The sequence below is a fragment of the Miscanthus floridulus genome, chromosome 2, assembly GCF_019320115.1.
Source record: "Miscanthus floridulus cultivar M001 chromosome 2, ASM1932011v1, whole genome shotgun sequence".
Taxonomy (NCBI): Eukaryota; Viridiplantae; Streptophyta; class Magnoliopsida; order Poales; family Poaceae; genus Miscanthus; species Miscanthus floridulus.
In genome coordinates, this window is record NC_089581.1 from 59,322,680 (window position 1) to 59,348,737 (window position 26,058).

General features: G+C 44.3%; 1 protein-coding gene across 1 annotated transcript; it reads left to right on the top strand.

Moving 5' to 3' along the window:
• The first annotated feature begins 12,205 nt into the window (after positions 1-12,205).
• Positions 12,206-24,878, top strand: LOC136524820 (uncharacterized). Its single transcript, XM_066518065.1, has 8 exons — positions 12,206-12,488; positions 13,054-13,470; positions 15,841-15,893; positions 16,039-16,443; positions 19,620-21,297; positions 21,923-22,020; positions 22,789-22,930; positions 24,088-24,878. The coding sequence occupies exons 1-8, from the start codon at positions 12,305-12,307 to the stop codon at positions 24,678-24,680; spliced, it is 3,570 nt and encodes a 1,189-aa protein (XP_066374162.1). The 5' UTR covers positions 12,206-12,304; the 3' UTR covers positions 24,681-24,878.
• Positions 24,879-26,058: the final 1,180 nt, after the last annotated feature.

Below are 26,058 nucleotides of genomic sequence, written 5' to 3' on the forward strand. Positions count from 1 at the left end.
ATGTTGGTCCTTTAGGCTACATCTTTCGTTTATGTGCCGACTACTTTGTGGTTCTATCTCCACAAAGTATGACTAATGCACCATCGAGAGGGCTATAGATTTGTCAGTGTCCTCATACCTTTATGGAATTCGAGGATATATACGCTCAAGCTGAGTACTTTTTTATAGGTATACCTCATACGGCTATATTTAAAAATACATAGTTAACTGTTCATGCTCATATTCCATCAATAACTATCATTTGTGTTTGTAGATGTCATTGGTATAGTTGTGCATGTGTCTAATATTCGAGGAAGGAATGACGTGCGGATGCGACCGTATAGATATGTGGTGCTGATGAATGAAAGGTACTTAGAATGAAAATTTTATCATTGCTCCATGCTATTAAGTTTTTATTGTTTGATGCTAATCAATTTTGTAACTCATAGATACCACTACATCATAATAACCATCAAGTATACACATATGCCGTCACTTATCGGAATGGCGGCGAGCGGCATCAGAGTTGCGCATTTTAGCTGGTCTCCATGTACAAATGAATAGAAAGAGAGGTATTGTATCACTGATGTCCTCATATGTATTGACTAAATAAAGTATCGGTTATTACATTTTTTTGCTCGTGCATGTTAGGCGGAGTGACCACTACTAACGATTTCAGCGAATTGGTATTCAGTCCTATTTGTAATCAGGCGCATGATTTTCAAAGTGAGGTTCTTTTGGGGTAATTCATTGATTTAATTTATTGACTACAACACCGACCCAAAAGTTTTTTATTTGTTTATAGGCCTACGCAATCGTCTGCTTGTTGATGAAGCCATACGTCGTCGAGTTCAAAAATTTGCTAAGGACATCGTGTCGCGTCTCATAGATTTAGAGAACTAAATAATATTGAAATTATTTACACGCTTGTGACATGCACTTTGAATAGATGATGGACATGAATTTAGTTTAATATAATAGTCATTTTGAGCATTTTCATTGGTCAAACATGTTCAAAATATGTGGATTGAGCAATGTTTGTCTGACATATTTGATTGCTTCATTTAGTTTGTAATATCGGAGACTTATTGCCGATATAAAACATTATTTTAGCCATATCATAGAAAGGTTTATATAGTAGAGTTTGTAAGCCTACGGTGTCGTGCTCTTAGTGACTGTTAATTTCATAAACTTTACTTTTTTGGATTAAATGTCAATTTAATGTCTTACAGTATTGTTATTTTAACGTGCGATCTGTGTATTTTTAGTACAAAAGTTTAGTTATCCTGTAGCAACGTACGGGCACGCTACCTAGTAGACAACCAAAAGTGTGGAACATCACTAAAGCCTGAAACACTGCAACATCACTAATTAAAGAAGCTGCACGCAATATATATAACCAAAAGCCTGGAATTCTGCTAGTCAAAGAAATCATCTCAAATATCCTAGCATTAGTCTTGTTCCAACCTGCAGTAGATGGACAATAATTTGTAAGAGACAGATGGCAGCTCGGTCATGAAAAGTAAGAGAATAAATGGCAGTTGAACTATGAACAACAAAGTTTAATTAATATGATAGTATGTTTGATGGCCATGTTCATTTGCTCTGTTTGAATTCCCACAAAGCAGTAGTGGGACAATCTCGTCTACACTCATCTAAAATAACCTGCCTAATCCATATATTCAGCTTAAGAGGCCAAAAAAATATAGGCCCCTGCATTTGTTTTAGAATATTGCCCAAAGAACCGATCAAAGTTCGTAAGGACTATAGTGTAGCATGAAATGAGGCGTTTAACGCCACCAAGCATCCATGTTTAATGCTCTTACCTATATCTAGAAGAACTGAAGCTTCCATTGGTGTCACTGGTGTCGACATACAACATTATTTCATGTGCTGTAATACGAAACCTTCGGAGCCGTAGCTATTGCAGTCGAGTGCTCTGCGGGGAAACAAAAGAAAATTACAGTAAGAACACAAAATCATCTTAGTGTAGATCACAAAATCACAAAAACTGTAGTGACATTTCTCCCTATGTGAGGATGCAGCTGTAGTTACCTTCAAATAGCTTTTAGGACCTGATGCTGCTGTTTTACAAAGGAAGCAAGGTTCAATGCGAAATCATTAAGAACTATATTATGAAAGGAGCGCTACTATTCTAAGACAACATCGTACCTTTTTATGGAGAAGGAGGATGCAAGAACATGGTAACAGTAGTGTTTACATACCAGCCTGCAACAGATGAAGCAGAGGATAAAGAATTCATGGTACCCTTTTCCAATCTTCCTGATTCTCATCCCTGATCCCCTAATTCTAGCAACTAAAAGATAAAAAATAGCTTTATTCTGAACCCTAATCCCTTAATCCTAGCAACTAAAAAGGCATTAATGATAGCCTCTTCCATAGCAACATGTCATATCAAAGAATCAACAACCATAGAACCAGCTCAACATTCAGTCGATCGATTCTGGTAGGCAATCAGACCAATCAATCCCCAAAGTAATGACCCAGTGACATCCCCATATGTTGAGTGAGGGCAGGATGCATCACCGTCGGGGGTTCCATCCGCACGGTGTGGGACGCACAGCCATCGAGGGGCGGGATGGGATGGCCCATGGCGGCGAGGAGGCTCCACTGCCTTGTGCTGCCGCATGCAGAGAAAAAAGGCATCGCCACCGGTCCTCATGCGCCGATCCGCATGGAGGTGGGGGTGGCCGGTGGGGGCGGGATGCGGATGGTGCAAGGGGGCACGACGGGGAGATGGGAGGGGAGGCGACAGGAGGCAAGGAGAGGACGTAGCACCAGATCTAGCACACCGCACAGGAGGGCTGAGGGGGATCCGCCGCCGCGGCGCATTCGAGAGGAGAGGAGAGCGTCGTCGTAGGCCGCTTGACACCCTGACCATGAGCGTGACTGGACTCAAGCGACCGAGCGAGCGACGGCAGCGGGATTTGGCGCAGCTGCCAAAACCCCAAACCCTAACCAATCCGACGCCGACGCGGGGAGAGGTGTGCTGGCGCGGCAGCGGCGTGGGCGAGTGTGGAGACAGGAGAGGCACGTGCGATGGAGAGGAGAGGCGACGTGCCAGTTCCACACTTCGTGCAGAGCGAGCAAATCGTCGGGCACGGAGAAAGATCGCACGGGGCGGGGCAGATGGACGAACCAAAATAAATGTCGCACCAAAAGATGTCCACGTTTTATTATTTTTAGTTGTAGGAGATCAAGGGCCTGAGTCAGGTCAGGTTTGAGTCGGGTAGAAAAAAAATAATTGGATCAAAATCTTAGTACGAGTCTAACGTGACACACCGGCGGCGATGAGTCAGTATTTTTTTATTTTTATTGCACTTTGGGCCAGTGTTTTTTGGTTGGGTCGAGCCATAGATAAAAAAAAGAACATAGCCCAAATCTGATCCAGCACACCAACGTGTTAGATCGGTTCAGGTTTTTTGGGAACGGAACATGATCGGTTAGGTCGATATGTTCTGCTGAAAAAAGAAAATCGCATGAGGCAGCTCTACATTTACAATGCATCATAATTGTTTAACACACTAGCAAAATATGCTGGTGTGTGTTTCTAAAAACTATTTCAATTACAATAGAAATATTAATTGAATTCTTATATGTCAAATACAATAGGACATTAATTGATTCTTGTATGTCAACTCATATATATCATCAATAATTTTTTAATAAAAATATAGGATAATGAATTATTTATTGGATCTGTAAAACATTAAAAAATTTAAAAAGTATATGAGTGAGTGGTAGTCTAGTGGAGCTAATGTCACTCGTTCACGATAAAAAAATCTGATGTGTGGACTGTAGATCAGGCGGTGCTCAATTTTATATTCTTTTGGCCTTAAAAGAATCCATAACCAGATAGTGATATAGGTGACGAAATAGGACTTCAAGGGCGTGTTTGGAAGCGTGTTCCTGCCCAGCCCGGCCGGCTAGCCTGGCTACAGCCAGCCGAAGCCTCGTCCCCATGGTGCAACTTCATGTGTTTGGTGTTGTGTTCCAGTAGAGCCGAGCCCACTCAATATCGTGTTTATTTTCCTGGACAGAGAGATATGACCACCTTACTCCTGCATTTTGGTAACGTTACCCCTCAAAACTTCCATTCCTCTTGTCATTGGCATTTCATCGAGAACATGGTGGGTAGGAACAAGAACACCGCTCAACGGTGAGGATGAGGCCGATTCTGGTTAGCTGGTGGCTAGTGACGGCCACGGTGGTGCCGCGCATCCATCTAGGAGCCCGCGCGCATCCGTGGAGGGGCGCAGCTCCGCCCGCGACGCTTTGGGGCGGCGAGGCCACAGTGGCAGACGGCAGCGACTGAGACTGCTCCGGCGGCCGGGGTTGCAAGCGACGGCGTGGCATGGGAAGCGGCGCGGCGAAGGAAGCGTGACACGAGAAAGGGGATGGCAAGGTTGGCTAGTGCGGATGCGGTGCGAGGAGAGGAACGGCGGCGATAGAAGGGCGTGCTCGGCTAGCGGCCATGGCTGTTGTTCCGCATCAGCGGCAAAGAGCGAAATGGAGAGAGCAAGAGTGGACTAAGGAAGAGGAAACAGGGCTCGAACCAGCGACAGCGACCGGCGACGACATCTCCTCTACCTCAACGCGCAGGTGGAGGTGACTCTTCTACCTCAACACGAGGACGACGATCGTGGCGGCAAAGAGCGGGGACAAGAGAGCAGCTGCCATCATCATGTCACTGTTGTCCAAGGCATAGCCCAAGGCGGTCGCAGCGGCATTCAGGTATGAGGAGGTGGAAGAGCTCACCGCTAGGATCCAGGACGCCAGCACTGAGGTGGTGGAGCCCATGGCTGGCATGGCATCCGCCACACTATTGATGGCCTACGCCGCTGCACGGTTCCTCGTAGCATCGCCATCATCAGACGCCCGCACAGCGCTGCCACCTCCCGGCTAGATCCCATCGAGGATGGCCTACGTCGGCTAGATCTCAAGAGCCGATGAGGTAGGCTCTCGGCGGGTGTGGCCTCTCCGGATCTCCCGAGATGTGGGTGGGTGAAAGGTCCTCATATGGCTAGAGGGGGGTGAATAGCCTATTTAAAACTCTATAAGATCACTAGAGCAATTCAATTAGTATGACAAATGGCGAAATGCAAACTTGCTCTAGCTCTACAAGGGTTGCAAGCCACCTACCCAACAATTCTAGTTGTTATGATATCTAGGCACACAAGAAGCCATGTCACTACTCACTAAGAGCTATCAACAAGGCTACACTAAAGAGCTCCACTAGATGAAACTAAGCTACAAAGCAAGCTCTCAAAACTAGTTACACTAAAGAGCTTGCTACAACTAGTTTGTAAGAAAGTAATGGAGTGAGTAGGGTGATTATACCGCCGCATCGAGGGATGGACCAATCACAATATGATGACAACCAATCATCGGGAGAAATCTAATCACACAAGAGACACAAGATTTTTCTCCTAAGGTTTACGTGCTTGTCGGCACGCTAATCCCCGTTATGTCGACCAACACTTGGTGGTTTGGTCGCTAAGAGGTGTTGCACGAACCTCGTCCACACAATTGGACATCGCAAGAACCTACCCACAAGTGAGGTAACTCAAAAACACAAGCAATCCACTAGAGTTATCTTTCGGTTCTTCATCGGGGAAGGTACAAGACCCCTCACAATCACAGGAGCCAGCCATGAACAATCACCAGCATGTGCCAAAGATCCTTCATTGCTCCAAGCCGTCTAGGTGGCGGCAACCACCAAGAGAAACAAGAAGACCCACAACCAACACGATCCCAAGTGCCACTAGATGCTCAAACACAATGCAAATGCACTTGGATCACTCCCAATCTCACTTTGGATGATCAAATCACAAGCTAGATGAGTGGGAGGCGTGGGAGTATGCTCACAAGGTGTATCAACAAGTTAGAGAGCCAAGAGAGCGAGCAAGAGCCAACCACCACACTTTTATAGAGACACAACAACTCAACTAGTCGTTATACACCTTCACTGGGTTGTTTCCGAGATGACCGGACGCGTTCGGTCGCCGCGTTTGGTCAACGCCTAGTTGCCACGTGTCTTGTTCAAACGTATATAGCCGTTGGCGGCCAACGGCTAACTCAGCTCGCTCAGTCAGTGATGATCGGACGTGATGAAGAAAAATGATCAGACGCTCATGAAAGGTCCTAATGGCTAGAGGGGGTGAATAGCCTATTTAAAAATTTCTACAACAACACTTAGCAAAACGGTTAGACAATTATGAGGCAAAGCAAGTGTTGCGCTAGCCCACTAAAATTGTAAGCCACCTACCATAATTCTAGTTTATATATAGTTTCTATCCACACAATAGCTATGTCACTACACTAAGTTAGTGCTCTCTCAAATGCTAACTAAAGAGCCACACTAACCAAACTAACAAGCTCTCACAACTAGCTACACTAAGGAGCTTGACAACTAGTTTGTGGTATTATAAAGAGAGAGAGCAAGATAGTTATACCGCTGTGTTAAGGAATGAACCAATCAATCACAAGAATGAATACCAATGAAGACCAATCACCTCGGAATCAAATGATGACACAATGATTTTTTTACCGAGGTTCACTTGCTTGTCGGCAAACTAGTCCTCGTTGTGGTGATTCACCCACTTGGAGGTTCACGCACTAATTGGCATCATACACCAAACCCTCAATAGGGTGCCGCACAACCAACACAAGATGAGGATCATACAAGCCACGAGCAATTTACTAAAGTACTTTTTGGCTCTCTACCGGGGAAAGGTCAAGAACCCCTCACAATCACCACGATCGGAGCCAGAGACAATTACCAACCTCCGCTCAACGATCCTTGCTGCTCCAAGCCGTCTAGGTGACGGCAACCACCAAGAGTAACAAGCGAATCCTGCAGCAAAATATGAACACCAAGTGCCTCTAGATGCAAACACTCAAGCAATGCACTTGGATTCACTCCCAAACTCACAAAGATGTTGAATCTTTGATGGAGATGAGTGGGAGGGCTTTGGCTAAGCTCATAAGGTTGCTATGTCAATGCAAATGACCAAGAGAGTGAGCTAGAGCCAGCAATGGGGCTTAAATAGAAGCCCCCACAAAATAGAGCTGTTGTACCCCTTCACTGGGCACAACTCAGGGTGACCGGATGCTCCGGTCAGATCGACCGGATGCAGGACCCCAGCATCTGGTCGCCCGATGCTTGCCACGTGTCATCGACTTCAAACGTTGATCGTCCGATCTCAACGGTCATCAGTACATTTAAGTAGTGACTAGACGCGCTGCTCAAAGTGACCGAATGCACCAACATCAGTGTCCGGTCCTTTCCAGTAAGATACCAGAAGCGAAAAATCATGACTGGACACGTCCGGTCATGCCTAACCAGACTCACCCAGCGTCCGGTCACTCAATGTATCCTCTATGCGCTGCTACGTCAGCATACGTCATATGGACCAACTCAGGCCCTGAGCATCTGGTCATTTCTCGTGCCAGCGTCCGGTCATGAGACCAAAACCGCACGCTCACTGTTGCCACTAACTAGACGCACTGGTCCTACCGAGACCAGTGTCCGATCACTTAGAGTGACCTCCATTCACCTTGGTTAAGCCACCGAACACGTCCCTTACGCTCTGTGAAACCATGTCTTTTCTATACAGTGCGCCGGTGGCACCATCGGACTGTCCACACTCTATGGGCGGACACTCCACCGGTGAAATTTCTTACCCTTGCTCAAATGTGCCAACCACCAAGTGTATCACCTTGTGCACATGTGTGTTAGCATATTTTCACAAATATTTTCAAGGGTATTAGCACTCCACTAGATCCTAAATGCATATGCAATGAGTTAGAGCATCTAGTGGTACTTTGATAACCGCATTTCGATACGAGTTTCACCCCCTCTTAATAGTATGGCTATCAAACCTTAATGTGATCACACTCACTAAGTGTCTTGATCACTGAAACAAAATGGCTCCTACCACTTATACCTTTGCCTTGAGCCTTTTGTTTTTCTCTTTCTTCTTTTCATGTCCAAGCGCTTAATCATCACCATGGCATCACGGTCATCATGTTATGATCATCATTTGCTTCGCCACTTGGAGTGTGCTACCTATCTCATGAACACTTTGATAAAATAGGTTAGCACTTAGGGTTTCATTAATTCACCAAAACCAAACTAGAGCTTTCAATCTCCCCCTTTTTGGTAACTAATGACAACCCTTATACAAAGATATGAATTGAAATTCAATTGAATCCATGTTGCTTGCCCAAGCATATTTATCATGTGTAAAAGGATACGAACAAGTTTCATGAACCCCGTATGGTAGCAATTGCTCCCCCTACATATGTGCTAATAGTTTGGATTGTAGCTTGCACATATGCTTAGATAGAAAATATAGGAGACAATGTCTACCAAATGATGCTAAGGTATAAAAGATGGACCTTTGAAGCGTGATACTAATCGAAGTGCACCAATATACCATCCTTAGCACCATAGTTAGCTTGATACCATTTGGAAATGAAATCATTAGATAACATATGCATGCTAGTTTTTTATTTCATCATTCAAACCTACAACTAGCATACACCACACAAGCATGGATATTGAAATTTAAAACTTGTGCCATGCAAGTAAACATATGAAATGCACATTCAAATGCACCATACAAGTTCATGAGCTTACCCCCCTACTTAGGCAGTGGTTAGCACTTAGGTTTTCATCAATTCACCAAAACCAAACTAGAGCTTTTTAGCTCGCTGGGCAGCGTCAGGTCAACTTCAAAGAGCTCCCAGAGCCACCCTAGAGCTACTAGACGCGTCTTGTGTGCCTAACCAGACGCTACCAGCATTAGGTCACTACAAACTGCGTGCACCACCTCCTTTGACCAGACACACCACCCAATGTCAGGTCAACATTTCACTCAGAGTTCGGTCACAATGAAAATCTACACCGAGAGGTCCAGGGCATGACTTGACGCGTCAGATCCAACGCGAACGGACGCAACCCAGCGTTCGGTCATCCCAACCTTAGCTTCTCATGCTAGGGTCAAATACCGGACGAGTCTGGTCCTAATTCCAGACATGTCCGGTCATGCCTGCGCCACTGCCTAAGTCTGGCATACCGGACGCGTCCGGTATTAGAGTCGGACGCATCCGGTCACCTAGTGACCAGCGCGATCAACTTCTTTCTCAACACCCTTGCTTCTATGTTCCAACACCAAAGTGCCACAGGATTAGGGATACCTAGAAGAAGGAAGCTAATGGTCGTGAACACTAACTCCCTCGGATGGTTAAGAGCGTATCTTGGTCTCGCCCGACCACGAGGGTACGGGCTCTGTCTCGTCTGACCTCGAGGGCGTGGGATCCGGGTCACCCAACCTCGAGGGCGCGGGCTTCGTCTAGCCTGACCCCTCGGGCGAGAGCCCCATCACACCTGACCTCGAGGGCACAGGCTCCATCTCGCTCGATGCCTTGGGCGAGACTCCATCACGTCCGATCCCGAGGACGCGGGCTCCACCTTGCTCGACCCCTCGGGCGAGGGCTCCGCCTCACCCAACCCCGAGGGCACGGGCCTTGCCTTGTTCGACCCCGACGGCACGGGCTTTGCCTCGTCTGACCCCTCATGGGGGGATTCCGCCTCGCCCGACGGGAGTCCGCACCGCCCCCAACCACTACGGGTCTAAAGGTACGAGTCTAGGGTCAAACTTCTTACACCGAAAAAAGGGAGTAGGCGTGCCTTGACGTGACTCGTGGCCGTGACGGGTCACGTCTGAGGACGCACATCGCCAACAGTGTCGGCGCGTGCCGGCGCTGTGGTACGCGTCGGCGCTGTGGTACCTACTCCCTGTACGGCCTTCGGCGGGGGCATCAGCTAGCCATATCGTCCGCAGGGACATAATGGGACACCACGATGCCTGCATACGGCACCGGTACTGAACAGGGTCACGACATGGAGCTGTCCCTGTCATCATCTATAGGGCCAGGGGACCCGCGTAAAGGAAACGAAGGGCACCATGATGCCGGAAGCCTTCTTCCCCCTCGCTTTTTTCTCTCTCCCTCTCATGTAACCTACGCCTTCTTCTTCATCTATAAAAGGGGAAACAGGCCGCCCCTTGAAGGGGCATGATAGGAGATAACACCTAAACATCTCAGCATCAACCCCATTCAATTTTTTCACCAGAGACTTGGGATCAGCTCCCTCTCTCGCCTGTTTGTAACCCCTACTACAAATTAGTGCTGGTAACATAAGCAACAACGAACTGGACATAGAGACATTATGCTCGAACCAATATAAATCCTTGTGTCCTCCGAGCACAGCCATCCAGGTCAGACGCGCAAATCATAAAATTTACTAGACGGTGATCCGTAACACCGACAACTAGGTTCTAATGCATATGCATGGAATTCAATCACATAGTGGCACTTGACAACTGTATTAACCATGAGAATTCCCCTCTTAATAGTATAGCTATCGATCATAAATCACTCACACCCTCTATGGTGTCTTGAATGTAAACAAAAAATGGCTCCTATCAATATACCTTTGCCTTGAGCTCATTTTTGTTTTTCTGTTTCTTCTTTTGCAAATGTGAAGCACTTGATAATCTATTTGCGGCCATCACTTTCACCATGATCGTCATCTAGCTTCTCCACTTTGATTGGACTACCTCATCCAATTCACACACTTAGATCAAAGGTTAATCTTAGGTTTTATCAATTATCAAAACCAAACCTAGGGCTTTCAGTGGGGAAGGGGAAGGCGAACGGAGGAGGTGAGAGGTAGGGAGGTGACGAGCTCGCTTACCGCGCGCTCCACTCGTTCCACCGGACTAGACCGTGAAAAACAAACCCCCCTTCGTTTCTTGGGAGCCAGGCCCTTGTGTGCTCAACATGCGAGCCGAGCTGGGAAGCGGTCCAAGCATACCAAACACGACACTTGCAGCCTAGGGGCGCAGCCGGGCTATTGGGCCGCGCTTCCAAACATGCCCCGATTGTACACACGGGCTTCATCTTCATATCTCTTCTGTTTTGCAACAAGGGCCATCACATGCACTCCGTGCTTGATTTATATTGGCAATGGATGAATATATGATTTCCACTCATTCTGAACAACATCCAAACCTCCACGAGCTACCTTCACAAAGGTATAAATCTCCAGGTAAATGATGGCCAAAAAATCTTTTGCAATGGTTCTATGTGTGTATAGCAGCCTTCTAATCAGACCCAAACTGGATTAGGTGTTTTCATGCTTGCTACTCCTACACATAGCCTTTGCATAACATTTTTTTTATATTGTCATTTCATATTACATGAAAACCTTGGAGCGTGGAAGCAGATGCAGTGCTACCCGGGGGCCGAGCTAGCCGCTGCGCTAAAAAACTTACAGGTGGTCAACTTTCTCACTGACAATGAGATGGTGGTATACACTTGCCCTGTTTGTTTGGGCTGATTCGACTTATAAGTCATGGTCCTGAAAATACTATTGGTTGATTTGGTGTGAGAGAAAAATACTGTTCATTGACCAATAAGCCATGACTTATAAGCCAAATACGACCAAGCGAGCATCCTTTAACTATCCAAAGATATTCTCTTCGCTGGTTTCTAGGACCGGTCCTTGCTGAACTGGCAACAAATCACTTAAGGAATTCAACATTCAATCATCGAGGTTAAAAAGGAAACAAATAAAGTTGTTGATAAGCTCACGAAGCAGGCTAGACAAGCAAACATTACAAGCTGTTGTCTTTATTCATGTGAAGCTATTACGCACTCTTGTGTTTTGTAATGTGCTTTATTCATATGAAGCGATTACACACTCTTATCCAGTTAATGTGCTTTATTCATAAGCGGTTACACACTTCTGTCTTTTTAATGTGCAACTGGCACTTCAAAACTTTCGTTTCCACCCAATCTTTATACTTTGATTATAACTAATACCACATTCTGTCCTAAATCATAGGTCGTTATAGGTTTTATAATTATATAGCTTATGATATGTTTAAATACATAATAAAAGTTATATATATATATATATATATATATATATATATATATATATATATATATATATATATATATATATATATATATATATATATATATATATATATATATATATATAGAAAAGTCGTAACAACGTATAAATAAATTAGAACATGGAGTAATAAATATCTTTTATTTACCTTGAAAAGAGGGGAAAAAAACATTTACACTGTCCCCGGCTTGCACAAACAGTACACCACGTCACCACCCTCTCCAAATCCGACCGGTCCCCGGAGGCCCGGACGGCTGAGCTCGAGTCCTCGCGCGAAGTCGCTGGTGTTGCCGCTAAACCCCGGCCGCCGCCATGCGCCCCTTCCTGACCGCCGCATGGCCGTGCGCTATCCTCCTCATCCTTGGCAGTGCGCTACAGCCGCCGGCGGTGGCGAGCTCCGGTGCCGGCCGTCTGGAGTGGCAGGTCCTGACCAGGGCCAACTTCTCGTCCCAGATCCGGCTCCACCCCCACGTCCTCCTCCTCGCCACGATGCCCTGTGAGCCCTCCTGTCCGTGCCTGCATCTGTTTTCTGATGAGTTCCATAGTCGCTTAGGCCTTGTTGGATACCCTCGTATCTGCCTCGATCCACATGTGTTGGGATGGATTGGGGTAGAACATAAATTGATTTACACCCCAATCTATCTCAACGCATGTGGACTGAGGCGAATATGAGAGTATCCAAACAATGCCTTATGTGGTTCAACTAAACAAACTTATTGTCTTCCAGTGAATCTGTATAGTACAACTCATCGTATCCATAAGATTACCGTAGTCTATCGGAAATGACAATGCAAAACGTGGCTATTCACAGTGACCCAGATGCTTTACAACTGAATTCCCATAAGCATTTTATGTAGCCGGTCTGTCCCCTTTTGCATTCGAGCTGTGTAATTAAGCTATGTACAGTGTTTGCATGGCTGCGAATCAAAATCTAGCGTTTGCTGCATATATCTGGTGTATTTGCCTTATAATGTGCTCTGAGCCTCTGATGCTCCATCATAGAACATGTGGGCACAACATGCCATAACCTGACTGTTATTGTTACTGATGTCAATCTGCAGGGTATGGTGAGTCCAGATCACTGATGGCTGACATAGAACGTTTGGTTGGTTCCAATGAGGAGCTTGGTCGCCTCAAGCTGATGGTTGTATACAGGAATTCTGAAAAGTTGCTGACAGATGCTATTGGTGCTGCTGAAGGAATAAAGGTGGTATACTACCAACGTTCCGTGCAATTCAAATATCAAGGGAAGCTTCGTGCACATGATATACTGTCTGCAGTGCGCTATATCATGTCACTTAAGCATGAGGAGGCCCCTTTTGAGGTTTTGCATACACGAGAAGATGTGGAAACTTTCATTGAATCTACCGATAAATCTGTAATCCTTTATGAATCCTGTGGATGGTTCACCAGATTGGCTCATGGCGGGAGCAACCAAAGTTATGAGGCAGCTTCATCAAATAACCACACAGAAAATGGTTTGTCTACTCTTTACTTCCATATTTTATTCAGCTTTTGAAGGATTATTTTTATGTTTCTTCCGAGAGAGAGAGAGATTACACTTTGTTGAAACCTTAATATTTAGCCTGACAAACTGCCCCCCCCCCCCCCCCCCCCCCCGCAGTTTTGTGAGGACCAGGTATTTGTAACAATCCACAGCCGTTGAACTCCCATGAACAGATGCATTCCCTATGCTTGTGCAACACAAGCTGTCAGTGCTCAGTGCATCCAACACTAGTTGCCATCCCCTCATTCACAACGTAATATTTGCAAGCACCAGTTGCCAAATGCCAGTCTGGCCACATGGGCACGACTTGTGGATCTCCTCATCCTGGCCTTCTTGGTTTTTCACCAACATGAATATGCTGCTTGCCTTGCTGTCCTCTCTTCTGTCGCTACACTCATGAGCTGTCACATGGTTACGCCTCAAGCCAGGCTGCTGCCTACAACAGCAACTCCACAAGGCTCTAGTGTGACCAGTGGCGTAGCTAGGATTTTAGTCTACGGTGGTCCAATTTAATATAAAACTTTTCTTAGCCATCTATTCTCAGTTGGATGCTTTGTTGATTGTGCAGGCAGCTCATCACTGTTTGTTTTAGATTCAGAATTAGTAATAAGAAAGATAGTTTCATGAGAAAACAAAACAACCCACCCAATTACCAGGATATAGTATGCCTTTTGGTTTACCCTTTTCAAATTAATTTCCTCTATTCTTTGTCCATTTCATGCACTACTGGCTCCCTGATACATCTTACACAAAATCTTTTTAATTAAGGATTAAGTCCACTTTTGGCCCCTCAACTATTGGGTTCGTCTAATTTTGACCCTCAACTACAAAATCGTATAATGCTGGCACCCCAATTGTCAAAACCGTTCACTTTTAGCACTTGGACGCGGCTAGGGCTGTTTTGTCCAACGTGGAGCGTGTTTGACCACGCCACGCTCGCGTTGACTGCCACGTAGGACGTTGGCCTCCATCTAGTGACATGTGGGGCACACGCGTCAACCACCCATCCCCTCCCTCTCCATCCTCACGGTAGTGCCCCCACGCCGCCTCTGGCCCGAGCATCATCGGCGCCGTCCCCCACGTCAGTGCCGCACCTACGCCGCCACCACGGCAGCGCCACAACCCATGGGCGAAATCCCGACGCCGCCTCCTAACTGCTGCAACGCCACGCGAGCAGGGCCATCGCGTCCCGCTCGAAGCTCGTCCTCTACGTCCTGCTCGGCCACCGCGTCCTGCCCGTGCGGCCACAACGTCTCGCCCGCGCGGCCACAGCGTGGCGCCTCCTCCACCTTCCTGGAGGCGACGAGCTCAGGCTGGGCCTAGAGATGGCATGGGCCGAGCAGACCCAGGCGCGGGAGCAGGCGGAGCTCGCCGAGCTGCGCCTCGAGGAGTCGCGGCGTGCCACCAGCGAGAGGGCCGCGGCGAAGGCGAAGGTGGAACTCGATGACGTCAGGGAACGCCGCGCGGCCGCGCTCGCGGACCTGCGGGCGGCGCGAACGGAGGCCGAGTCGCTGGAGAAGGCACGCGCGCTCCGCGGCCAAGGCGGGCGCGGCGGTGGCGCAGGCGCCGAGCGGCTTGGCGTGGTCTTCGAGCAGCAACTCGGCGGCGGCAGCCCCTGTCCTCGCCAGAGCTCCAAGCTGCCATGGCCGAGCCGCTCGCGCGAGCTGAGGGAGAAGAGAGAGGCGCAGACGCGCGACTGAGGGAGAAGAGAAAGGCGCGGCGGCCGCGGTGCGTGAGCTGACCGACGGCAGAGCGCCGCCGGTGCCGAGCGGCTTGGCGTGGTCGTCGAGTAGCAACCCGGCGGCGGCAGCCCCTGTCCTCGCCAGAGCTCCAATCCGCCATGGCCGAGCCGCTCGCCGTAACCACCTCAATCTCCCTCCTCTGTCGCTCGCCGCTCGGCGCCGGCCATGGCAATGGCCATGGATAGCTTGGTCTGGCGTAGGGAGGCGACTGTCGCCGTAGCCTGCTTGTGCGCCGCCGCTGCTGCCTGCTCGTGTGCCATCGCCGTAGCCAGCTCGCCGCCGTTGTCTCCTTCACGCACGCAGGAACGGGAGGAAAGAGAGGGCCAGCGTGGCATGGTCAACGCCGGCGTGGCATGGTCAAACTGCTCCACGTTGGACAAAACCTGCTCCACGTTGGACAAAACAGCCCTGCCCGCGTCTAGGTGCTAAAAGTGAACGGTTTTGACAGTTGGGGTACCAGCATTAGATGGTTTTGTAGTTGATGGTCAAAATTAGACGAACCCAATAGTTGAGGGGCCAAAAGTAGACTTAATCCTTTAATTAATGATGGTGCTTTTCATCTTCTGATATCAGATTCTATATTCTTTGATGTGCTACAGTTGACATTTCTGGGAAGACAATGACCAGAGAATCAGATGGGCCACTAGAGCTTGTAAGTGTAGTGAAGAAGGTTGCATTTAAATCTGATTAATTAGCTACTGCTATGTTTCTTTGAGAAGAACTATCTGAACTATGAAGATTCAGCAAATATCAGAAGAACAATCCCTGAAAATATACTTATTTGAGATGACAAACAGGTTATAGAGAATGAAGAACAAACCCTTGGAGTTGGAGGTCAGCTTACTGGTTCTCCTTGGAAAGGTGGTTTTGCCTTGGCAAACGAAAGTGTTTCTGAACAAATTGGAAACACAAATGATGGATATAGAAAGTGTACAATGCAAAAGTTCCATCAATTTGAAAGTTTCTATGCAAAGCTTACTGCTATAGCAAGAGAATATTTGCTTCCCCCAGAAATAGCTAAATTTGGTCTTATAACCGAAAGATCATTGTTGCCTTCACTGGATGTTGTTAATGAAGGCAACCAGGAGACATGGTTCGTCACCACTCATCATATGGGATGCAAAACTTGTTCAGTTATTGCGAAAGATGGCGATGATCTGAGAAGTCTAGTGCAATCCCACCATAATCTCGGCATTAAGGAGGTAAGTGAATAATGGTTTGGCGCACCTCTAAAATAGAATCAAATACACATTAAATGTTATTCAGTAGTATGAAATTACCATTTATTTCCATCCATTGTTAATGTCTCTGTAAACTATAAGTATGCTAGTAGAATAGATAGTAGAAGAATAAAGTGCAGTGCCAATATCCCTTTTGTTATACTGCTTACAGTTCCTTTGTCTATCCACAACTGTGCAGCCAATTACTTTCTTATTTTTTTTTAAGCTTGATACTTTCTGTTATTTTAACTTTCGACAAATATTGCAAAATCTGTACTTCTTTCCTGAAAACTCTCCTAAACTGTGGCTTTTAGGTGAAGAGAATACATAGTACATACTACATACTTTACACTTGATACTTTACTGAGTTTGTGATTTGTTGATCTTGATGACTTAATATCTTGTTTTATTGGCGAAAGGAATTTTCTTGCAAAATCTATACCTCTTTCTTGAAAACTCTGCTAAACTGTGGCTTTTAGGTGAACTTTACACTTGATACTTTACTGAGTTTGTGATTCGTTGATACAACAACAACAACAACAACAAAGCCTTTAAGTCCCAAACAAGTTGGGGTAGGCTAGAGTTGAAACCCAGCATAAGCAATCAAGGTTCAGGCACGTGGATAGCTGTCTTCCAAGCACTCCTATCTAAGGCTAAGTCTTTGGGTATATTCCATCCTTTCAAGTCTTCTTTTATTGCCTCTACCCAAGTAACTTCGGTCTTCCTCTGCCTCTCTTCACGTTACTATCCTGGCTTAGGATTCCACTACGCACCGGTGCCTCTGGAGGTCTCCGTTGGACATGTCCAAACCATCTCAACCGGTGTTGGACAAGCTTTTCTTTAATTGGTGCTACCCCTAATCTATCACGTATATCATCGTTCCGAACTCGATCCCTTCTTGTATGACCGCAAATCCAACGCAACATACGCATTTCCGCGACACTTATATGTTGAACATGTCGTCTTTTCGTAGGCCAACATTCTGCACCATACAAGATAGCAGGTCTAATCGCCGTCCTATAAAACTTGTCTTTTAGCTTCTGTGGTACCCTTTTGTCACATAGGACACCAGGTGCTTGCCGCCACTTCATCCACCCTGCTCTGATTCTATGGCTAACATCTTCATCAATATCCCCGTCTCTCTGTAGCATTGATCCTAAATATCGAAAGGTATCCTTCCTAGGCACTACTTGACCTTCCAAACTAATATCTTCCTCCTCCCGAGTAGTAGCGTCGAAGTCACATCTCATATATTCAGTTTTAGTTCTACTGAGTCTAAAATCTTTGGACTCCAAAGTCTTCTGCCATAACTCCAGTTTCTGATTCACTCATGTCCGGCTTTCATCAACTAGTACTACATCGTCTCCGAAAAGCATACACCAAGGGATGTCCCCTTGTATGTCCCTTGTGACCTCATCGATCACTAAGGCAAACAAATAAGGGCTCAAAGCTGACCCTTGATGTAGTCCTATCCTAATCGAGAAGTCATCCGTGTCTCCATCACTTGTTCGAACTCTAGTCACAACATTGTTGTACATGTCCTTAATGAGCCCGACGTACTTCGTTGGGACTTTATGTTTGTCCAAAGCCCACCACATAACATCCCTTGGTATTTTATCATAAGCCTTCTCCAAGTCAATAAAAACCATGTGTAGGTCCTTCTTCTTCCTATACCGCTCCATAACTTGTCTTATTAAAAAAATGGCTTCCATGGTTGATCTTCTAGGTATGAAACCAAATTGGTTTATAGAGACCCGCGTTATTGTTTTCAAGCGATGCTCGATAACTCTCTCTCATAGCTTCATAGTATGGCTCATCAACTTAATTCCTCGGTAATTAGTACAACTTTGAATATCTCCTTTATTCTTGTAGATCGGTACCAATATACTTCTCCACTCATCAGACATCTTGTTCGATCCAAAAATATGGTTGAACAACTTGGTTAGCCATACTATAGCTATGTCCCCGAGGCATCTCCACACCTCGATTGGGATACCATCCGGTCCCATCGCCTTACCTCCTTTCATCATTTTCAACGTCTCTCTGACCTCAGATTCTTGGATTCTCCGCACAAAGCGCCTATTGGTGTCATCAAAAGAGTCATCCAACTGAAAGGTTGTGTCCGTATTCTCATCATTGAACAATTTGTCAAAATACTTTTGCCATCAATGTCGGATCTCATCCTCCTTCACCAAGAGATGCTCCCTTTCATCCTTAATGCACTTAACTTGGTTGAAGTCCCTTGTCTTTCTCTCATGAACCCTAGCCATCCTATAAATGTCCTTCTCTTCTTCCTTCGTACTCAAACGTTGGTAAAGATCCTCGTACGCTCTACCCTTTGCCACACTTACAGCTTGCTTTGCAGTCTTCTTTGCCACCTTGTACTTCTCTATGTTGTCCACACTCCTGTCATGGTACAAGCGTCTATAGCACTCTTTCTTCTCCTTAATAGCCCTTTGGACTTCCTCGTTCCACCACCAAGTATCTTTAGCCTCGCCTCCACTTCCTTTGGTTACTCCACACACCTCTGAGGCCACCTTCCGAATGTTGGTTGCCATCTTCTCCCACATGTTGTTTATGTCATCTTCTTCCTTCCAAGAGCCCTCTTTTATAACCCTTTCCCTGAATACCTCTGATGTCTCCCCTTTCAGTTTCCACAACTTTGTTCTTTCAATCTTAGCTTGTTTATCCCTACGGGCACACACCTGAAAACGAAAGTCTGCCACCAAAAGCTTACGTTGAGAAACAACACACTCCCCTGGTATCACCTTGCAACCCAAGCATGCTCGTTTGTCCTTTCTTCTTGTGAGGACAAAGTCAATCTGGCTAGAGTGTTGTCCGCTACTGAAGGTCACTAGATGAGATTCTCTCTTTCTAAAGAAAGTGTTGGCTATCATGAGGTCAAAAGCTACCGCGAAATCCAGAACTTCTTCCCCCTCCTGATTCCTACTACCATACCCAAAACCTCCATGAACTTCCTCAAGTTTGTGATTCGTTGATCTTGATGACTTAATATCTTGTATTATTGGTCAAAGGAATTTTCTTGGATGAATATTTGTATTATGGTATGCCATTTTGTTTTTCATGTGGCCTATGTAGTCTTTTAATTCTTACATGCATCAGCCCATGACTTTTGGGTTTCAATGTTATATGCGTAGGTTAGTGCTGATGAAAGTGGTAGAGAGGCTATCTTCCCCACAAACAGGCCCTCTGTAATTCTATTTATTGATAGATTATCCCATTCTTCAAAAGTCAGAGATGAAAGCAAATTAGTCATCAAGTTACTAAGGCAGTATGTGCAAAATAATTACCCATTTCATGCCAGTAATGGGGCTCTAAGTAGCAGTACCTCCAAAACACGCTCAAAAGCTGTCCCTTCTTTGAGGAATACAGGTATCTCAGATGCCTATTCTCAAACAGCAAGGTTGAGTGCTTGGGCCTCTGAGCTTATGGCACTTGGGGACAAAACGTCAGTTATGGTGGTTAATGATGGAGATAGTATTTCTTACAGAAGTTCTAGCCAAGGTAGTGGTGCTAATCCTTTATACGATGTTCTGACTAAGTTGCTACACAAAGCAAGACCAGGGCATAGGTCAAAGAAAACAAGGATAAGTTTAGTTTCACGAGATGATGGCCTAAAGATGTTGTCAGATGATTCTGAAATCAAAGTGGTCAAGTCTCTATCAGTTGAAGAGAGTGAATACAAAAGTACTGACGATGCATCTGCCACTACAGATAATTCCAATGATGATATTACTGAAGTTTCTGTGGATGAAACCACAGCAAAAGAGACTGAATATATTGATGATGGACAGGCACCAAGTATACTTGATAAATCTCTGGCAACTTACCCTGATGAACATGATAGTGCTCGTGAATCTAATGATACAGAAATGGAGGACCAAAGCAAAAGTGAAGCTTCAGATATGAGTGTTGATCTTAAGGAAGATGTCTCCAATAATGCAGATAGTAGTAGTGAAGTTGGAGGTATGTTGCATAAACACATAGCCGAGAAAATTCAAATTTTGGAACATGATGAAAGAAACTTGTACGCTGACCAAGAGGAATCAGTATCATCAAACGAGCAAGTTGATGTATCTTCAGTCCTGAGTAAAAAAATCAGTAAAACTGAAGATGACATTTATGAAAACACATTCGATCTATCTGAAGGATCAGAAGAAAGTGATACAAGATGTCCCCATCATGCAACATGTAGCTCTTCCCGTGTTCGTGTAAGAGATGACACAGACTTTACTGATCAGGTAACTTCAAGTATATCTGATGACCGTTTTGCTGGTGCTTTCTACTTCTCTGATGGTGGTTACAGACTCCTGAGAACTTTAACTGGTGGATCAAGAATTCCGTCCCTGGTAATAATTGATCCAGTTCAACAAAAACATTATATATTTCCCGAGGAAAGCGAGTATAGCTATGCTTCTTTACAAAATTATCTTGACAGTTTTATGAATCAAAGTCTTTCTTCATATTACCGTGTTACCTCATCAGCTATAAGTTCGAAGGAGCTTCCAAGACCACCTTTTGTTAATCATGATTTCCATGAGGCAAATTCGATCCCACAGTTAACAGCAAGTAGTTTTTGTCCATTAGTCTTTGGACCCAGAGGTTGTGATTCAAAAAGTGAAGCATCATCATTTTCAAACACTGAAAATATTGCATCTGGTTGGAACAAGGATGTAATGGTGCTTTTCAGCAACTCTTGGTGTGGGTTTTGTCAGCGAGCAGAGCTGGTGGTCCGTGAGTTACACCGATCATTTAAGAGCTTTTCAAGCTATTCAGATTCTGTATCTGCAAATGCTCAAGATGTCCACAATGAAGGTAATACCTGAATTACTTAATACTGTTAGCTGACTGCTAACATTTTTCTTTAGAAATCAGTGAACTTTTCCTGCTGATTTGTTCTTTTTAGTTGGTATCCAGGGTCATGCTTTAAACTGCATTAGATCAGATTTGCATCTAATGCAACTCATACAATTTTTCTAACCCCCCGCCTCCCCCCCCCCCCAGCGATCTATAGTGGTGAACATCATTAAATGTAGCCTTGATTGAGACTTCCCAGATGTCATGAGTGATCCAATGGTTCATGAGTGAAATGCAAGAAATATGTGCAAATTCATTTTCAAAGTTTTCGGTGACAGCAGTTGAACCTTAGTCATGTGTGGCCATAGGCAGTTGGACACTGGCTCCATCTCTTAATGTTCCAATTGTGAAACTGAAAAATGTAAAGAGATATAGTAACAAATAATTTGCATGTTGCAACATTACTGCAGGGCCATCCAAGCATATACATGTCACATCATTGCATCATAAAGCTAACAGAACCTGTCTACTGTACATATTTCATTTAAAGCTCAGAACATTAGCTAAGCATGATTCTTGTGTTCCTTGCATATCAAATATCAATCATTCATTGTGTATTAAAGAATCATCCTTTTGGTTGCAGAGAAAAGTGAAGAATATGTGATGAAGGGCTTTCCTGCGATTTACATGATAGACTGCACGTCAAATGAATGCCACCATTTACTAAAATCTGCAGGCATGGTAGTATTTTTAATTCTATTGAAGTTTGCTCCCTCCTGTAACAGAACAAATTCTGTAGCTATATTCAATTAAGAACTTTCTATATTTGGATATCATTCTTTAACATGAAATGGGTCAGATTAGTAGTCAGTGGCCTAGAGAATTAGGCGAACATTGCGTTTGGGAAACTCAAAATCTTTGTTGATAAGCCAGAGTAGTAGCATCCTATGCATGGAATATAAGCAGCATATAAGATATAAAGGGTCTCTTGTAATAACTTGTGTCAAAAGGTACTCGTATGAGCAACAGTCAGGCAAGATGTAGCTGTTTATCTAGATAGGTATACCTGCAGAAGACTTTACCATTTGACGTGGAAACAACTATGATGTCTACAATTCAGCCAGTGATGTTCAAATGATGGAGTTTGGACAAAAGCTTATATAGGGCAAATCTAATTGAATACGGGAATTTTTACCAGAGAGGGTTAATCTAGCAGTTTACTAGCGGTTGAACTCCAACTGGTTCAGAGTTATTCCTTCTGGGATTTCAAAGAACAGGGAGGGCAGGGCTGCCCCCTTTGGCCCCAACTAACCGTACTGACATCCAACGACCAGTTTTGTGAAGCTCATAGATTTTTAAAATTCCTTTTGATGTTGCTCAGATATAAGGAATGTTTGTTCTTAAGCCTCCTTAAACAAGAATAAGAGCAACATAGCCTCCTTAGTTGCCTGAATGTTTTGGTACTAATGCACTTAATAGTACTACTGTGTTGCACTTTCATTTACACAGGAAGAACTTTATCCGACATTATTACTTTTCCCTGCGGAGAACAAAAGTGCAATAGCATATGAAGGGGGAATGTCAGTGCCTCATTTAATTGAATTTTTGGAGTCTCACTTGAGCAATTCTCGCCATCTATTGGAATATAAAGGTTAGTGGACAAACATCTTGTGACTGCATCTGTTCTACTTAAAATATTTGGATTTGCCTATAATTCTGTAATGTGTATTAGCTTACACTTTACAACACTATTGTTTCTTAGAAGTTGTGTTAATCTTCTCATACATGAAAGTATTAAGTATCTACCTTGCCCATTTGCTGTTCACCTGTCCGGCATACCAGCCTAGTTTACCATTCTTATCTAGACTGGCACCTGCTTGGCTGTGGATTACCTTGTTCTAGAAGTTCCCCAAACCTGAGGTGCCACCACACTAACGAGGATTTGTGCTGTTTGGTTCAGCATATTTGCCCCGTCATCGATTCACAGCTCTAAGAGATCACATTGCTTCACGTTTGGTTGGGCCTAGTATATACTCCCTCTGTCCCTTTTTATCTGTCATTCTCACTTCTCAAGAAGTCAAACATACTTAATTTTGACTAAAAATATAAAATAAAATATTAATATTTATAGTACATAATTAGTATCATTACAAATGTTGCTAATATTTTCTATAAACTTAGTCAAAATTGAGAAAGTTTGACTGGCACAATTCGCATGGCGACACTTAAATAGGGACAGAGGGAGTAATCTGTAACAGAGGGATGAGATATGGGATGTGCAACGCCGATACCACCCACCTCCCAGCGTTATCTGATTATCTCCTGTTCTCTGTCTCCACTCAGCTCTTGGATCGCCCCTACGCTTCGTGTGCTGCCAGCCTGTTTGTTCCCAGCCAACCTTTTACCTTTGTTGCTAGCCAAACAAGATTAAGGAAATGCAAGATGTTAAAAATCGAACCAAACAAATTCCGTTTTGCCTTACACTGTGACAGATTGCACTGCAACCTTATTGCATTAGCAGTACGACTCCCAGGACCGAACCAAACAGCACCATTAGTTGAATAGCTTTGCCCCTAAAGGCTTGTTATTGTGTGTCATCATCTATTTTGTTTTGTGCGTAATCATTCATTTTGTTTTCTGAATTCTTGACATTGTTTTCCTAGTATACTTGAAAAATCAATAGTTTTAAAAAATGCCACATGCATACCAACGCCTGAATGAAGATACCTGACCATATTTTTTGTGTGCACTTGTCAGTATTAGTTGGTACAGACATGTTCTGAAGCCTATTTTCTTCTTGGTACTCAGGATTTATGTGGAAGAAGAGAATGACAACACAGCACGATGCACCACAGGCAATTCAGTTCCAAGTCAGTGATAAAGGCAGCGGCAATGTTGGTTCTGAGTTATCAAGTCATCCAGATGTCGTTACAGGATCCATCCTTATTGCCACTGAGAAGCTTGGGACCGCAGTTCCATTTGATAATGCCAAAGTGCTCATTGTGTCATCTGATTCTCATGAAGGCTTTCATGGTTTGATCATCAACAAGCGATTAAGCTGGGGTGTCTTCAAGGATCTGGATAGCTCGATGGAGCCTATTAAGCATGCCCCACTTTTCTATGGTGGGCCTGTCGTGGTGCAAGGTTATCACCTTGTGAGCTTGTCAAGAGTAGCCTGGGAGGGGTACATGCAAGTAATACCAGGCGTCTATTACGGGAACATAGTTGCCACAAGCCGGGTAGTCACACGGATCAAGTTGGGCGAGCAATCTGTCGAAGACCTGTGGTTCTTCCTAGGCTACTCGGGGTGGGGATACAGCCAACTTTTTGATGAACTATCTGAAGGAGCATGGCTTGTTAGTGGGAAGCCGATTGAGCATTTGGACTGGCCGAAGAGTTGAAAGGATTCTCTGGACCTCAGCTGTTTCTTTAGGAAAATTTTCAGTTCATCTTGCACATATCTGCCCACACTTCAACGTGACATTGTACTGAGTTTCTTTAGAGACATAGCAGCACTGTGTTTTCATAGCATTTACACACCGTACTATGGTCACACATTTTTTATACATGGTATTTTTTTTTAATAATGAAGCCTTCGTTTTCTCTGTTCTTCCCTTTGATTTCATCTTTTGTTTGAGATTTTATCGGAAGTTTTATTTCCTTCACAATCTTGAGACGATTTAAGATGCTACCTTCACAACTCGTACAAATGGCACACGAGTTAAATTATATATAGTTTCTAAATTTTAGCTTTATGAGATGGTTACTTCTTGAAACAACTCTCAGCTTTCTACCCCATCTCCTTGTCATAAAGAAAGAAATTATTATGTGACATTGCATAAGACACCTATGAGGTTGCTAACATGTTCATTTATGTCAACTTTCTTCCCTACCTCCATATACCATAAAAGGATCTTATGTGATAGGGCTGGAGATGACTAAGACTCATGTTTGGTTCGAGGAACCACTCCATGACTGTAACAGGGTGTTTGGTTTGAGGAACCACTCCATTCTAGATGAGGTGGTGTATCATGATTCACGAGTTGGTTTTTCAAATTTGGTGAAATGGCTCTATTCCTCGTAGTAGTATCAATTATTGACTTACGAAAAACAAGGTGATGATGCATCATCTTATCCCATTCCAAAAAAAGAGTAAGGAATAAGTATAGATGATAAAATACCCATTCTTCAAACAAAACACCCTTTGCGGTGCTGTGTCTATCCAATGTGTATTCTGAGGGGAAAAGTCCATTTTAACTCCCTGAACTATCCTCAAAGTTTAGTTTTCCTCCCTGAACTTTTAAACCGGGTAAAAATCACCTTCCTCAACTTTTCAAACCGTTCATTTTACCTCCTGACCCGGTTATAGGTAGTTTTCAAAGGCGGTTTTGTCTTTTTCTTTTTTATTTATTTTGGCTGAACTTTTAATAAATCATAGTAAATCACATAAAAATCATAAAATAAAAAATCTAATTTTGTTGGACTCTGTGAGTAGATCTACATAGTGAATATATAATATGATATGCTTTAGTACAAAGTTTTTGTTATAGCTTTAGATCTATGCTTTTGTATAATTAATTTAAAGCCACAGTTTCTATGGTCCAATTGTGGTGAAATTTTTATGGTGGACTAATTATTATACAATTAAACTTTAGTAAAAATCTCATGCTCATTGGATCATGTATAACTGAGTTGTAGATTTATTTAGTTTATGCTTGTTAAATAGTTTAAAAATAGTTAAAAGTGTGTAAAAATAGAAATGAATATGAAAATTTTACT